Genomic DNA, 17,972 nt, shown 5'->3' on the forward strand with positions numbered 1-17,972 from the left:
GGATCAGCCCCTTGCAACTGACAGGGAAAGACTTGGAGCAACTTTCAGTCAAAACAGAGAATCAGTGGCCAAGGCACAGCGGTGGCTGAGTCACCATACAGGAGTTTCATCTCTCCGCACCTTCAGGATTCCAGACATTTAGTTTCCAAGTTACCTTCATGTTGAGAAGATACCTGAAACATTTGTATCTGAACATACACTTCACAAGGCAGACCAGGGCAAATCCCTGAGATTCCTTCATATGGAAAGAGAGTCTAAAGCAGTGTTTTGCAAACTTGGCAACTCGAAGATGTGTGGACTTCAACTTCTAGAATTCTCCAGCCAGTGCAGGCTGCTGTGAGGGCCCCAATTATGATCTTTATCAAATTATTAAGCAATTTATAGCAACCTGTAGGCAAAAAGCTTGTCAGCAACAACAGGCTTCCAGACCAGAGTACTGGTCAGTGTCTTCTCTTGGCAGCTTTTTCAGAAGACAGCTAGAAAATGGGGACCTTTCACTTTCTGAAAAGAAAGCTCTCAAATATGATGAAAGATGGTTTCCTGGAAGAATTAGCAGCAGCAGATTGACCAGGGCTAAGGGTCAAAGCTACGTTGCTCCTGCAATTACTGGATCTTCATTTAGCCCTCTGGGGAATAATAAAGAGAATTTTACCTGACCTGCACCATGAAGGGCAAATTTCAACTGCTGATTTAAAAACCTTTCTAGCTCGATAAGGAAGAGGCAGATTTCGACTTTCAAATGCAGCAGGAACAGCAGCAGTATTTTTAAAACTGTTTTCAAAAGTTCCTACGACAGTTAAAAATAAGTCTTGGTGTTTGGCCTTGGGTATGATGTAAATTTAGCCTTCTTATAATATGGCTTGTTTATTTGTTTTTGACTGCTCTTTCTCAAGTTCTTTGCATTCTAATAAGGCTGATCCTAGAAATGAAGCTCCTCTAAAAAGCACACTCTGTGTCTCTCAACGTTTCAAGGCCACAAGTACCATTCAGCTGTTTCAGTCCAAAATCCTTTCTTGGAAAAACAACATTTGCAACATATATTACATGTTCATGGCATTTACGAGAACCAAAGCAAAACAGAGTCGACAATGAAGAAAAAAAAGATCTTACTTGAACCGGGATTCTACTGCATCCACAGCTTTTTGGTATTGCTCCGTGGTGACTTTGTAGAACTGTGAGCTCTGTGAAGGGAGGGGAGAAGAAGAGGGAGGAAATTAAGTGTAAATGCCTAAATAAGCAAAGGAGAAAGGATAACCACATTTATGGGGTGGAAGTTCATTTCTCTTGGAATCCCCAAAGAGGTCTTTGTGGATAACAATACTGTGGTTTCAAGCACTGCCACGAGCAGGACCACGGAAAATATCCAAGATGCTTTTCCAATTAGTTAAAACATCTTGACCAGAAAACATAATCCGTGTTCCTTCCATTCAGCTGCACATTTTGCCCCTTCATCTTGGACTTTCTCTTGGCACCTTTTTCTTTTGGGGCCCTCTTTCTTTGGCTTGGTTTCCTCTACTCCCCGGCTTTTCCATCATCAGCCACAGGACTCCCTGTGGTCCTACCACTCTTGGCACTCAGGAACCTGGTCTCCAGGTTCAGCGGAGTTCCCCAGCTGAACCCTCAGGACATCACAATGCCTCAGGCCTTGGCAACCGCAGACAAACAGAACAGCTCAGGCAAACTTTAATAATATTCACAGCACTCAAGTGACTTCTGTGTAAGTCGGCCAAGCTGCTATTTGGGGTAAAAGCAATGTTTTCTGGCACCCGAAAGATCTAACTCTTTATTTCCATATAAGCGTACTCCCTACCCAGTCTGCTTCATCAGATATAGCTCTGAGAAGTGTTTCCCCTTCTCTCGCTCTCAAAATCTCTTCATTCACATGCATACACACATATAAAATATTTTTTTGGTGGGGGGAGGGAAAAAGCAGGAAAGGGAAGAAATGATGAAATAAAAGAGAGGAGGCAGAATTATCTGTAGTCATATGGGGGGAACCTCAACATGTCTCTTCCCTTGACTGTTAATTCATCTTTCTGCGCCAGAATGATGCTAAAAATACATCAGTATAAATATGATAGGAATTCAGATAAACCATTTGCCTCATTTACACAATTGAAATTAGAAATACACCGTATTTTCTATCAAGTACAAGAAAGAAATGCAGAACAACCCACACGACTAAAGAATAAATTCCATAGAACTCAATGAAGCTTCCTCCCATAGTGATGGGTACAGTGAACCGTTAAGCTAGAAACCCACCTACCCAAATAGTGATGATGGTCCAGTTCCTTTCTACACTGGAATGAAGTGGGGAAGAACTTGGGTTTATCTATGTCTCTGAGAGGGGCACTGAGTTAAGTTAAAGCAAGAGATGGGTCCAATCATTCGACTGGAATGTAGGGGTATAAAAGAAAGCTATCACAGATTTCAATGAGAATAAAATCACACTATTTGCCAAAATATATATGCAATTAAGAACAGAATCTGTTTATATCCACTATTCTCTGCTTTAAAAAAAGGGCCCGTATTTGAAATCAATCAATCAGTCCATCTGTCTTATATATTAAAGGTAGTAACAGAGCCTGAATATGTGTCAGTACAGTGCGAAGAAGACACGCTGTTGTGCAGTTCATCTGTGGACACGGAGGTGGGTCTGCAGTCCCAGTTTGCACCATGGAGGAGCTGGAAGTCCACTGTTGTACTAACTTTGGGTGTTATTCTGTAGTAACTGTGGGTGTTATCCTGTGACACCACTCATGGTTTTCTATCAGTTTTTAACAGCGCCTGTCTTCAAAGCTGGTGGAGGCTTCATAGCACAGGGCTCGCCAGTGGATTCTGTCAGCAACCACAACTTCTGATGTTGGCTAGATGTCACAGTGGCATAGAGTTTCTTTCACAGCTTCTTTGCAGTGCTTAGTGTAGTGTGGTCAACCTCGAGGTCTCTTCTCAGACTCCAGGACACTATAGAGCAACTGGCGAGACATATGGTAGTCCTCCATTCTGATGACATGTCCCACCTACCGCATCCGGGCTCTGATAATCAGGAACTCAATGCTGGTGGAGTCTGCACAATCCAAGACCTCCAGGTTGAAGACACAGTCTTGCCAATGAATGCCAAGGATGGAGTGAAGAGCACCCATGTGAAATTTCTCCAGTTGTTTGATGTGCCTTTGGTACAGAGTCCAGGACTCACGTCCATATAGGAGAGAAGGGATAGCCACAACTCTGTAGACTTCCAGCTTTGTGGAGATACAGATGTTGTGTTGATTGAGCATTCTAGTACACAGCCGCCCCAGTGCCTGGCCGGCCTTGCTGATCCTCGAGTCAATTTCTTTGTCCAAAGACCCATCGCTCGAGATGATGCTTCCCAAGTATTTGAAGCTGTTTATGTTTGTCAGCTGGGTGTCATCAACAGTGATTTTTGGTTCTACGGGGTTGGTATTTGGCACAGGCTGATAAAGAATTTCAGTCTTGTTCAGGCTGATAGGCCAAAGAGCATAGCAGCATCTCAGAATGTTCAGCTTCAACTGTAGATCACTGTTTTTGTGCACCAGGAGTGCACAGTCATCAGCAAAGAGGGTTTCTTGGATGACTATATAGAGGCACTTCATCCATGCATTCAAGCAGTGAAGGTCAAAGAGATATAATTATATTCTTAATTGGTATATAATGATATGTATATAATTATATACATATAATTCTTAACTGATGGGATTTAGAACAGTATGCTGGACTGCAAATTGGTCTCTAGCTTAGAGATCTTAGTTTGCATAGAACTGCATGTGTGTGCTAGCAGTAAAACTAGGCTCTGGTTGCATTTGTGACATATACCTGTCCTTATCATTAGCAGGGAATGTTGCATGTGGCACAGGTATGGCCAAGACTAGTAGTCTAGCCTACATGTTCTATTTTAGTAAAAATCATTGTGTGAAAGCCTCAACTGACTCAAGCCATGATGGGTGGCAGAGATCAACAAGTATGGGCCCATCTGGTGACAACTAAGGCACACAGAAGATTGCAACCCAGATGAATAAATGGTAATGGGCATGAATTAAAGAATGAAAGGGGGAAAAAATGATGTGTCTGTGTATCTTGGAGAAAGTGGAAGGATATAAGATTCATATGAAGATGGTCTGATCTTGTGGAGCAGCTGACAAATACATGCAGGGAAGTAAATCTGTAGGCTTAATTAAAAATGAAAGGGCTAAAATGTATGTCAGGAAGTAGAAATTGGCATCATCTAGGCTGTTGGTGTGTACAAAGTAGGATGGGTTAGGGAAGGTTACAAGTTATGCTCCAATAAATGATGATCACTGAACAACCAATGGTGAGTTTTGAGAAGAACTGTGCAATATTCTGAATGAATGAAATCCAGGAGGGAAAAATCATTCTGATGATAATATGAATGGATGGCTGGGAGCTAGACTACAGAAAAAATTACTGGGTCTTTTGGAGACCCAAGAATGAATGAGAATGGCGACTCTTTGGTGAGTATCTTCTTTGAAAAGGTGCTTTTGTTTCAAGTACATGGTGTAAGCGTGTATACTAATATCTATGCATTGCAAAGGGATGAATATAAATTTAAAAGCATAATTGATTTTGGGGCTTTACAGTGAAGGATTGAGACAATAAATGAAGGAGCCAAGGATGATGAAAGATTCTAAATGTAAGATAATTTTTTGGTAGGGTGAAGAGTAGATCTTGGGATAAAATGGACATGAAAGAAAAGGAAAGAAACAACTGAAATTAAAGTGAAAGCAGAATGATACTTAGTCCCCCAACAGAAAGAATGGAATGTAGATGTAAGTGAATGTATAAGCTACTTAAAACAAGATGAAAATAATTATGTTACAGCCTGTCACTGAAGTGTGCAGAGTTACGCTAATGCGAAACATGAAAATGGATGCTTGGTGAAACGATGAAGTTAAAGAACCTGTGAATGAGGGGGAAAAAAGGAAAATAAGAAAAGGAATGAGGCACAAAAGGAGGAGAGAAATATATTGCATAATGCATATATATTTCCTTTCCTCCTCCTTTAATATAAAGTTGCACAGAATGTAGTCAAACAGAGCAAGGAACGATTTGCATTAAAAGAAGCAGAAAAGTGCAGAGTAAATACAGTGGGGCAAAAAAGTATTTAGTCAGCCACCAATTGTGCAAGTTCTCCCACTTAAAAAGATGAGAGAGGCCTGTAATTTTCATCATAGGTATACCTCAACTATGAGAGACAAAATGGGGGAAAAAATCCAGAAAATCACATTGTCTGATTTGTAAAGAATTTATTTGCAAATCATGGTGGAAAATAAGTATTTGGTCAATATCAAAAGTTCATCTCAATACTTTGTTATATATCCTTTGTTGGCAATGACAGAAGTCAAACGTTTTCTGTAAGTCTTCACAAGGTTTTCACACACTGTTGCTGGTATTTTGGCTCATTCCTCCATGCAGATCTCCTCTAGAGCAGTGATGTTTTGGGGCTGTCGCTGGGCAACACGGACTTTCAACTCCCTCCAAAGGTTTTCCATGGGGTTGAGATCTGGAGACTGGCTAGGCCACTCCAGGACCTTGAAATGCTTCTTACAAAGCCACTCCTTCGTTGCCCAGGCGGTGTGTTTGGGATCATTGTCATGCTGAAAGACCCAGCCACGTTTCATCTTCAATGCCCTTGCTGGTGGAAGGAGGTGTTCACTCAAAATCTCACGATACATGGCCCCATTCATTCTTTCCTTTACACGGATCAGTCGTCCTGGTCCCTTTGCAGAAAGACAGCCCCAAAGCATGATGTTTCCACCCCCATGCTTCACAGTAGGTATGGTGTTGTTTGGATGCAACTCAGCATTCTCTCTCCTCCAAACACGACGAGTTGAGTTTAGACCAAAACGTTCTACTTTGGTTTCATCTGACCATATGACATTCTCCCAATCCTCTTCTGGATCATCCAAATGCTCTCTAGCAAACTTCAGACAGGCCCAGACATGTACTGGCTTAAGCAGGGGGACACACTGGCACTGCAGGATTTGAGTCCCTGGCGGCATAGTGTGTTACTGACGGTGGCCTTTGTTACTTTGGTCCCAGCTCTCTGCAGGTCATTCACTAGGTCTCCCCATGTGGTTCTGGGATTTTTGCTCATCATTCTTGTGATCATTTTGACCCCACAGGTTGAGATCTTGCATGGAGCCCCAGATCGAGGGAGATTATCAGTGGTCTTGTATGTCTTCCATTTTCTAATTATTGCTCCCACAGTTGATTTCTTCACACCAAGCTGCTTGCCTATTGCAGATTCAGTCTTCCCAGCCTGGTGCAGGTCTCCAATTTTGTTTCTGGTGTCCTTCAACAGCTCTTTGGTCTTGGCCATAGTGGAGCTTGGAGTGTGACTGTTTGAGGTTGTGGACAGGTGTCTTTTATACTGATAGCAAGGTCAAACAGGTGCCATTACTACAGGTAACGAGTGGAGGACAGAGCCTCTTAAAGAAGTAGTTACAGGTCTGTGAGAGCCAGACATCTTGTTTGTTTGTAGGTGACCAAATAGTTATTTTCCACCATGATTTGCAAATAAATTCTTTACAAATCAGACAATGCGATTTTCTGGATTTTTTCCCCCATTTTGTCTCTCATAGTTGAGGTATACCTATGATGAAAATTACAGGCCTCTCTCATCTTTTTAAGTGTGAGAACTTGCACAATTGGTGGCTGACTAAATCCTTTTTTGCCCCACTGTAAATAAAACAAAATGTTTCAGGAGCGGGTGAAGAAGACTAACCACAAAGACACCAGCAGGAAGAGCAGAGCTTAGAATAAAAGTGAGGAATGACTGCAATGGGACGGAACTGTGAACTAAGAATGCTGGAAGGAGCATTTGGAGTTGTGTTTGGGAAGAGACTGATTTGATGAAGAGTGGAATTGAAACACATGCCGATCTTCTTAACTTCCAACCCAAAAAATGATACAAAGGAAGTTATAAACGTTATAAAAAGGTAAAATATTAGAAGGCTCCATAAGTGGATGGTAACTGGAGAAGTGTTTAAATAAATATGGATGTGGTTTGCTTAAAATGTGGTTGTACAACTTGTTTAATGGGTATAGGGAGGCCTCAACTAAGCCTGAACATTGGAATACAAAGGAAACAGTAATAAGAATGAAAAAGTACAGGGGATTAATTTGTGAAGTGCGCATGGGGAAATGTTTGGCAGAAATCTGACTGAAAGTATACAAGAGTTGATACTGAACAAAGTTTAGGAAGCGCAGTGTGGATTGATGTATGCAAGGGAATCATAGACCAGATTTTTGCTCTTTAAAAGGTTGCTGAGAAATGTAGGAATGTAATGTTTCTTGCATGTTTGCTGATTGTGAGGAAGCATATCATGAAATGAAGAGACACAAATTATGGAATATTCTTTGCAAATATGGAGTTGCAGATTGCAAGTGTGGTACACGAGAGAAAGCAAGCATGCAGGGGAATAAATGTCACGCTTAGCAAGTGGCTCTGCCTTGAGCACGGAGTAAGATGAGAATGCGCAATGTCCCCCTTGGTTAATGTATTTATGGAAAAATGTACAAGGAGTGCTTGCAGTGACATTAGAGGTATGTTCTTGATCAGTTGGGACACAAACTGTATAGATTTGGATTCAGACAATGCTGTTTTGCTGGTGGATGATTTGCAGTGGATATTAGACAGACTGGATGATTTAAGGAGTGTGGATCTGAAAACTAATATATCAAAGACCAAAGTATTAGCGTTTGTCAGGTAAAATGGAGTGAACAATTGCAAGTTAAATAACTGACAAAAAACTAGAGCAAGCTGATATAACCACTTTTGGAAAAATGCTAAAGAAAATTAAAGATAGGAAAATGGATGGAAAAAAAAATAAGATGTGCAAATGCCAGTAGAAAATAGTGGGTAGTAAAGAGTTTGTTGCAAAGAATGAATGTTTGCCAAAAGAAGTGGAAATGACTGTGTACAAGTGTGTGCTCACTTAGTTACGAAAATGAGGTTGATAAGTCAGGAGAAACAAAAACCAGTTGAATGCAGTGGAAATGAGCTACTTAAGAAAAGTGTGTCCTGGAACGAGAACAGTTTCATCAAAAATAAATGGGTGCTGAATGAACGTGGTGTGAATAGAAAAGTGAGGTGTTCAGGCCATATAAAGAGAACAAATCTGGATTGAACCACAGGATATATGAAGGAACAGTAAGTGGGTCAATGGAAGGGGAAATCTAAGAAAGTCATAGCTGAACGGAGCGATGAGATCTTTAAAGAGAGAGAGGTGAAAAATTTAAAGAAGGCAGTGTTTCAACCAGTGTATGAATGTAGCAAGAAGGGTTTGCAAAATAGGAAGAATCAGAACATGAATGGTGTAAAGTAGTTTTTATTCTGTTTAATTTTCTTTCCAGCTTTTTAATTTACTATTTTTTTCTCCTCTTCTGAGGCTAATGCTGCTTACCCTAAGGGAATCGTGTGATGGATATATGTATGTATAGAAAAGTAGCTGCATATGAAAAAGGGTCTATTGAGCATCGTTAACCCTTTCACCCTCATCTGAAAACACCTTCTTCCTCAAGACAGAGGTATAAACACTTCATATAGTTAACATGTTTTGACTGGTGGCCCTTTTGCTTTCACTTTTTGAGTATATCTTCCCCAACCAATCTCAAGAGAGAACTGGGTCATCAGGTAGAATCTTCTGCTATGTATCCTATTAAAATCACAATAACTTGATGGCTAAGAGGCTAGAAGAACAAAACCACAGACAGAAAAAATAAAGGCCCCCGCCTTTAGGTGTTCTAAGAAGTGCTCAGCTGAATTTCACTGACACCTCAAAGATCAAATGCCATCTGGAAAAGTAACAGGGCAAATATTGAATCATCTGAGCCTGCAATTTTATGCTCTCCAAGACCACTCCGATATCCACTAGGGATCTGCAAAAATCATTGGAAAAAAACATTACACCGAGAAGATGACTAAAATTGTGTTTCAGGCCTCATGTCTTTTACACAAATTATAATAAATTGTGGAACTGATGCTACAGTCAAAAGGGCGTGTGAAGATTAAACAGAACATGGTGGTCTCTTAGCTCCAAGCTGGCTCCCGCAATCTGGGCCTAATAATTCATTTGTCTGTGAAGCAAAGTTCCATGCACGTGTTTTGTGGGGTAGTTTATTTTTTAATAAATCACTGTTGGCCAGTAAGAAAATGAAAATGGAATCTTCTTCACATTGCTGACCCCCCCCCTCACATTTAGCAATCGTGCTCATCCAATGACAGTCACATGCCGGTTTCTCAGAAACAAATAAAATCAATTTGGATGTGATTAGACAAGCAGACGGACGACAATGCACATATGGACAGGTCACCGTTTGAGATGATGAATCGTCCTCTATCAACCTGCCGTCCCCTCTGACGCTAACATTTGCTATCATCTTATATGGAGAGTGATTTATCTTTCTTCGGCCTGATCAATAAAGATGAACACAACAGTTGTAAAGATCGATTGCAATTTTTTATCATTTTAAAGTATGAAGGCACATTTTGGACACAAAGGCAATATTCTTTGCGTACCGGCTTGGCTTTTTCTTTCTTTCTTTTTGGATCTGCCATTTGAATGATCAGCAGCTACACGTGTTGAACTGCTTTAATCTGACTTCAGACCATAAAGGAGCCATTTATCAATTTAGATTCAGCTTAGCCCAAGTTTTGAGTGGCCTGGTTTTCACTTGGAATTGTCCTTGTGTGCGCATGTAAACACTCTCTCTCAATGGGCAAAGTTTTTTTTCCCCCCTCCCACCCAACCACCACACTCTGCTTTAAATAGGAAATTTAGAACTATATAAACATTGGATAGAAATATCCATGTTTATTTTAATAGGCTGTCCATTAAGAATTACATTAATGTCCAGCCTTCTAATGTACTAGCAGAAAAAAAAATAGCTTCTTTCTTCTCAGCTGGTTAATTGAATCTGTCCCTTAATAAGACAATAAATTATGACATATGGTAGTTTCAGGTCAAGGAATCGGCTCGGAAAATGACAGCGATACCCTATCCTATATCGGTGGAGTGGAAAAAATATAGCTTTCACGTTTTCTACAGCAGTGCAGGAACAGGAGGTTGAGTTCTAATTACAGAGCAAAATTGCAAGGAATTCTAAGTACTCACATCCTGTTTTTGGTGGCCCAGTGCACACACAGAACCCCACATATGCTGAGCTGAAAGCTAGTTTTGAAATCTCCACCATTTTAGCCGTGGCTTGGGGTATGGGGATGGGGTAACAACCTTAAAAATGGAGTCTGTCCGTCCATCCATCCATCCATCCATCCATCCATCCATCCATCCATCTATCAGCTATCTAACAACTATTAGTTGACCCTCGAAGTCTTTTGATGGTTTACAGTGAAAAATAAATATAAGTTGTTAAAAACAATCAAAATGACAAGTAAAACTAATACAAGCAAATTAAATTAAATTAAATTAAATTAAATTAAATTAAATTAACAATAAATCACCATATAAAAGCCTGTTCAAAAAGAGATCTTTTAGCCATGGGCAAACAACCTTAAAAATGGAGATTATCTATCTATCTATCTATCTATCTATCTATCTATCTATCTATCTATCTAAACAAAAAATTAAAATTAACAATGAATCGCCATATAAAAGCCTGTTCAACAGTCAAAACGACACATAAAACTAATAGTGATGACAAGTACAACTAAAAGTAAAACCAGTGAGATCTTGAGGTGGCTCCATTGCTGTGGTTAACATTTACTCTCTCTTGTGCCTTTGGGTTTTTTTACATTTTTTAAGAACGGCTGCTTTTATACATTGTTTTATTAATTGTTGTACGCTGCCCAGAGTCACTTTTTGTGAGATGGGCAGCCATATAAACTTGATATATAAATAAAAATAAATAAATAATAAAAACAAAACATTAACAATGATTTGCCATATAAAAGCTTGCTCAAAAAGATATTTTTTAAGGGCTTTTTAAAAAGCTAACCAAGATTTTAGCTGCTTAAACCTACAAAGAGGACTATTCCAAAAAGCTTGGGGTGGTAACAGGAAAGCCTCAATCCAGAATTGCCCTCCCCCCATGAGCTCATGGCAGCTGTAGACAAACCTTCTCAGCTGAACTTGGAAGGATATGTTCTCACCATCAGAGTGGACATGAGTTGTGTAGGCTTTGAAAGGTAATGTAGTTAGGAGAAGCGAAAGGAAAAAGTATCTAAGACCCACACTGCTATTTTTATCTACCCACCACAGATCTCCATGGGTCCTCTTCTTCACAGAAGAGTTTGTCTGAAACAGTACTTCACGTTGATCTTTCTCTCCCAAATGCAAAACCAAGCAAATTTTAGAGCATTTTTATCGTATGCTACATAAGACATTTGCTTGTTGATTCAATAAAAACAAATTGAACAAGAAGAAAAAAAAATAGCACAAAATAACTACAAACACCCTAAAAATCGGAATATTAAATGTGTGTTTCTTCTACAGAGTGTGAAGATACGCTCCTCAACATCAGCTAGATATCCTGCACTTTGTCCTTTTTGAGAAGATCTGAGACTCTAGTGGGTCTTAAATCTACAAAACTCTGGTTACGTGTCTAATGCAACCTTCCAGCCAGAATCTATCTAAACAATAATAGGCCACAGTAGAATATTGTTTAAAACCCTAGCCTATCATCAAATTTGCTCTTTGGAATGAGGAAACAATACGCCATCATTAATGTTCCTTCCAAGCTAACCACTGTTAGCCTTGCCCTGATCCATTCCTCCCTTTCCTGTGCCTCAAGTTTAAAAAGGTTTAATTTACTTTTTCTCCCTCTTCATCTCTGTATCTTTCCAGCTCTCACGCACACCCTGTTCCAATACACTAGTCTTGATTTATAATCAAGTGCTTTCTCAGGGGTGCCATGATTTAAATGGCAGTAGACATCTCTTTTTCCAAGCATGGTTAAAAACTTGTAATGCAATAAAACACCCCACTGAATTCTGGTTTGGAAAGAGCCAAGGAGTTTCATTTTTCAGCAGCTCCTACACCCCAAAGATAACTAACAAATCAATCTTACAGTGGACATGCTTGAATCCTTCAACGTGAAAGAGAAATGCCCTGAAATGCATTAAGTACATGGTGACTACTTCACTTGTGTATAGAAACTCAGAAAAGGGGCACATGTATATAAATGTGCTTTCTTAGAACCTAATCTGGAAACAGTAAAAGTGCTAAATGATTGGGATTTGCAAAACGTTAGAACCTTTCCCGTCAGGTTGGAGAAATTCAGACATTGGAAACATTTTGATCTTGAGGCATTTGCACCCCTCTACAAAATATCGTGTTACCTATATCTGATGAAATATCTTCACCACAGAAGAACATCTAAGAATCCCTCGCTGTATTTCACAAAGATGAATATCTTTTTTTATGCCTCTGAGAACATAAGAAGATCTGTGTTGGAGCAAACCAAGCGCCCATACACTATTAGTCTAACGGGTGACTATGAGAAGACCACAAGCAAGACATAAACCCAACATCAGATTTGCTGAAACCAAGTCTACTCCTGGGAAATATTACACTTCTGTTATGCCACAGAAGTTTCAGTTTAAGATCCATTACTTTGAGATATGTGGGATATACATTTCATGAAAATTATATTCTGCCTCCATTGAGACTGGACTTTAACTCCCTCCCTCCATGAAGGCTCCTAGAGATGGGGGTGAAAACCAAACATCCCAAGTATAACCCACAGTAGGAAATGAAAACTCCCGTTCAGTTAGAAAGATGCTGCAGACTCAACAGGTTCATCATCCTGCGACCAAAGTGAAGTGATAAGGAAAGACAGAGTCTTCCTCAAGACAAACCTGTCCCATTATGCTATATGATGCTGATCTTGGCCATCAGATGCCTTCTTCCCGTGATGCTTGACATGCTACCACTTCCTGTTCCATTGAAGGAAAACATTTACGCATCATCACAAATGACTGATGCAAACATGGCAACTTGAAAGCTGCATATCTATGAAGAAACACAGACATCGGTGTGACACACTGCCAATGTGCAAAGCGATGTTCATGAAAAGACCTCTGGCATACCCAGCTCTTGCCCATTGTTCTTGGCCATATAATTATCACTTCTGAAGATCCATGTTATCACCAATGATAACTTCCCTTTATCATTAGAAGAGTCCATTGTTTATTCAATTTGGAATACAATCCCCATTTTCATTAAGACGGTGTTCTACCAACACTGAGTCTACACAATAGTATACATGTGATTTTCTCCAGAACGGCAATATGCATATGGAAGAGTGTTCAAAGTAAAAGAGCTTTTAGCTCTGTTTCAAGACAGAAGATCATCTCTTGGAAGATCAAAATCCTGGAAGTCAATATATTTCTGACCCTAGAAAACAGAGCAGCTGTATTTTTTAATAGGACAAGAAAACAAGCAAGCTGAGCCAAGCATTAACGCGTGTCAAAGGGATTACAGCTCTGCCTAAAAAGACCTTTCATCCAATAATTCAGAATTAAATGGCCCCTACCTTCAAGATTACACATTCTACTGTATCAATCATATCCAACACATAAATCAAAAGAGGGGGGAGGAACCTCCATATCTTTTCCATTATTTTTACAAGCATGCTTTATCCCCTAAGGGGCCAACATATTTAAAGTTTTGTATCTAAGCCTATTTTAAGCACAACTAAAGGATCATTCTAATAAGTCTAAGGGTACGTCTGCTATCCCTCTCAAAAGATAGCATGCTTCATTTCACTATTAGAAAATTCACTGCCTTGCTAATATTTAGAGGTGCTAAAGAAAATGAAAATGTTTCATCAAAGGATATACCTATTTCACAAGCCTTGTAGCAATTCACTCAACCATCTAATTTGCATGTAATTGAAACACATTCTGTTAATACAAATGTTCTCAATCTTCAGCACATGGTTAGACACACAATGATATTTAAACATCCTTTGATGACAGGATGCCTAATCAAAGCCAACTATGTTTACAACTTTTTCCTCTTTGGCATCCTGTATCAGCAATATTGCATAATACAAAATCCAGCCTCATGAAGTTACTAATGTTTGCAATCCTTTCGTATTGCAAAGGCCCCCTGTCATCTTTCATTGCTTTGAGAAGGCTCTGGAGACTTAATTGGCAAGCGAGAACTTTTCATTGTTCCCTCTTGAATAATACCGGCACTCCAGACTGTGAGCACATTAGCAGAAATGGCACATCTATAACAATGCCAGGCAGCTACTAAATTCTCTCCCACAGGACGCCAGTTGATTCTGTACACTGAAAATGGCTAAAAAAAATTGGGACTATTCAATTTGCCACTGCAATGAAGTCAACACGAGGGGTGAACTTCTCCATTAATGAACACCATTTCAAAGTGGAGTAGGGTCCAATGTCCCAAGAGGGTGTTTCCTCCAAGACTCTCTTCCGTGACTTCTAAAATCAATAGAATGCATCGTCCTGGGGAGGTTGCCTCTCCAACATCCAGGCAAAAAGCAAAACTACAGAGTGAATTGCCCCCATAGAAAAAAGGACACAACATGAGACTTCCAGGGAAGAAATGGCGGACTGAAGACAGCTCTGCTAAAAGTGGAGCCGAAGACCATAGCAGAATGAAGAGCCGGCGAGTAGACCAGCTTTTCAGAATTCCTCTCTGGACAAGAAGAGGACTTGAGATTGCCCACAGGTGCTCCAGACAGTTGCTCCTTGCGAGGAGACCACAAGACTGTGGTCTACGGTGGATTTAGAGCAATGGGAGATGAGGGAATAGCCATCTTGCTCAACCCATGGTCGGTGCCTTCAAAAAGGACACTGGGTTCGCATACTTTCTTTTCCATTCATTTTCCGAAATTGCTTGTTAACTGTTTTTCAGCTATTAGGAACCTTTGGGTTGATAAGTTTTATAGCACTGGGTGAGTTTCTTTCCATCCTTAGTGAAAGTAGTTTAAATACAAGTTTTTGGAATAAACAGCAAAAGGGTGATTAAAACTTTGATTTTAGAAAGTTACAAATGGACTAAGGGTCCAGATAAATTTGAAATAAGATTTTGGAATTAATTATAAAAATCTTTCCCATGAGAAAATACTTTTGTTTTAAATTCTTTTTTAAAAAAATGATAGGATGGGACTTTGAAGGTTGGACACTAGAGCGAACTAGAAGGAACCAAAGATCATAATTAAAGAAGAACACTTAAATTTAACAGAATGGAGCAAAATATTTTAACATTCAACATATTGAAGGATACTTTTGATCAATGGACTCAGAAGTTAATTTTAAGAGTGTCTGTCTCTATAGATATACTTCTGAGTTTAACAGAAGTTATGGAAGAGGAACAAGTTTTAACAAAAAAGATTGAGACTGATCTGAAAGTGAATTTAAAAATAACAAGCTACAAGAATGATATGGAAAAAGATGCTATATTGGACATACAAAAGAAACCAGCTAATGTCTTAATAATTAAAAGGGATATACAAATAACAAACCAAGAGAGCGACCTGGATAATTTTCCTATATTGGATTTACAAAGGAGGCTTGTTAAAGCTTTGAAGAATTTTATGAGAAGGGACAAAGAAAAAAATGAAAAGAAATAAAGATTTAGGACATTGTTTGAAGGGACTAAAGATCAAGATTGTTAAAAGTAAAAGGAAGAAAGCTGGTTTATTGATCAAAGTTAAAATACTGTAGATATGTTGTTATCTCTGGTAACCTTTAATCGACTTTTGCTGATCAGGACTGAAATGATGAGGTTTTTAAGGATTTGTTTAGTGATAAGAGATGGGTTATGGGAAGAAGAGATTATTTGTTGTATTTTAAGAGGTGATAAATTACTAAAATTGTTTATACTTATGAAGGGGAAGTCGTTTCTTCATATATTTTTCTTTTTTTTACTGTATCCTTATTTTTCTTTCTTTTCTATTTTTTCTATTCTCTTTTCTGCACTTTCTATTTTTTATTTTTTTTAAGTTTGTATTAGTTTTTTATCATTGTAATTTTTAATAAAATTACTATTTAAAAAAATTTAAAAGAAAAAAGAAAAAGAAAAAAAGGCCACAATATAATGGACTTCTCTATCTAGGCATCTTAATTCAGAAGGCTTGACCAAGTTGTTGTATAGTATTTCTCTATTACATAACTTAAACAGGGTGCCTCACACTGAACCAAACTCCATGGGAAAAGGGTGATAATAGGAATGTAATTATAACACTAACTTCTATGTGGGTGAGCTTTTTAGGAACCCTGTTTAATTTAAACAGGAAGCTATCTATCCATCCATCCATCCATCTTTATTTGCCATGGTAGGTCAAATTAAAGACCACCAGATATCTGAGAAGCTCTCTGGTGGTTTGCAGATTCTGTGATATCCACCTATCTTAGCCAGATGATACAATTATAAGCACACACACATACACAGAGATCTCTTGCACTCCTTTGCATCTACAGGAAGGAAAACAGATTGAACAAGTTAAAACTTCATCATGAAAGCACTTGGATGAGCCTGTGCAAAATGTACATTAGCAGAGGAAAACTGGAACAAAATGGCACTTATACAGTGCAGGATCATGAGCTAGGTCTTTAAACTTGTGTCCTCGCTCTCCTTGCAAGCCATGTTTCTAAAACCCATGTGGCCATCTGGACTTCTTTTGTTCACCAATGCCAACTTAAATGGCTTAAATGCAGTTGTTTCACCCCTATCCCTAACATTCTGCAGTAAAAATTAGTTTATTCAAGAATCCATTCTGGAGAGCTCATTGCATCTTCCTTCATGTCTGTTCGTAGGTATTCTTCATCTTTCATTCTTCGATTTTTTTTAAAATAAAAGAAAACAGATGATGTTTATGGCATTTTCCTACTGAGGATGATTTTCACACTCCCGCAACTGTTTCTCAGAATTCACGAATCAATTTCCCTGCTCTCTTTTATACTGATTTCTCCCACCCAGTTCATCTCCCACGAAGCTGAGATTTCCAATCGTGCTCTTTTTCAGAACACTGAAAACAATCCTTCAATACAGTCAGATTTTCAGTTTTAACTACGACCCATCCTATCATTTTAGGAGGTCCTTTCCAAGCTCTAGCGAAGTCAGGAGGAGCTAAAAAATAATGCTTCAGAAACACAGCTCCTAGCAAGGGTTATTTTTGCCCTCCAAACTACTGCAAGCAATACCCTTTGATTTAGACCAGTGTTGTCCAAACTTGGCCACTTTAAGATGAGTGGACTTCAACTCCCAGAATTCCCCAGCCAGCATTGGTGGCTGGGGAATTCTGGGAGTTGAAGTCCACTCATCTTAAAGTGGCCAAGTTTGGACAACACTGATTTAGACAGTCGAAACAGTCACGGCACATCACAACACAAATGTGCGCAAGCCGTTACAAATTCCTTTTTCCAGTTTGCCTGGGGTTGGGAATTTATCTGGTGGCCCGCTATTGGAGCTGGGCCCCTACTCCTCTCCATTATCTTGGGCTTGGCTTCTTCCCAAATGCTGCCACACTGACTTCTTGGCCTTGGAAACATCAAGACCTGTGACAAAAGCCGGCACGAGGTCCTTCAGAGCCTTCACCCCACAGTGCAGTAAATCCACACCACCTATTTGCTGGGAGACACTCACGGAATCCCGCAACCAGCACTCCTGAGAGAGAGGGAGGAAACATCTGGCTTGAGCCTGGGACTCTCCAGACGGTGAAATGAACAGATTCAGTGGAACCTCCGAATTGCTGAAGAACAAAAGATTTGCAGCGCTGGACATGCCCCAGCAGATGAAGGCAGTTTATTTATTCTCAAGGAAATAAGAACAGAGCTTCTTGCTATCGTTCTGACTGAAAATAGCAGAGTGCAAAGGTGATTTATATACAGTGGTACCTCGGGATACGAACGCCTCTACTAACGAACATTTCAGGTTACGACCAGCTTCAGCAGGAAAAATTTACCTCGGGTTACGAACTCGCCTCAACTTACAAAC

At 39.5% G+C, this 17,972-nt stretch overlaps 1 protein-coding gene across 2 annotated transcripts in view; it reads right to left on the minus strand.

Annotated features, from left to right (window-relative positions):
- Positions 1-17,972, minus strand: part of CHCHD3 (coiled-coil-helix-coiled-coil-helix domain containing 3) — a 230,048-nt gene that overhangs the window by 54,236 nt on the left and 157,840 nt on the right. For both annotated transcript variants that reach the window (XM_088141426.1, XM_088141427.1), the window contains one exon: positions 1,111-1,181. In XM_088141426.1, the coding sequence (XP_087997552.1) occupies positions 1,111-1,181 (71 nt within the window). The remainder of the gene's footprint in view (positions 1-1,110; positions 1,182-17,972) is intronic.

The sequence above is a fragment of the Python bivittatus genome, unplaced genomic scaffold (genome assembly GCF_059951505.1).
Source record: "Python bivittatus isolate LINGU-HERP-01145 unplaced genomic scaffold, Pbiv_v1 ctg000330_np1212, whole genome shotgun sequence".
Classification (NCBI taxonomy): Eukaryota; Metazoa; Chordata; class Lepidosauria; order Squamata; family Pythonidae; genus Python; species Python bivittatus.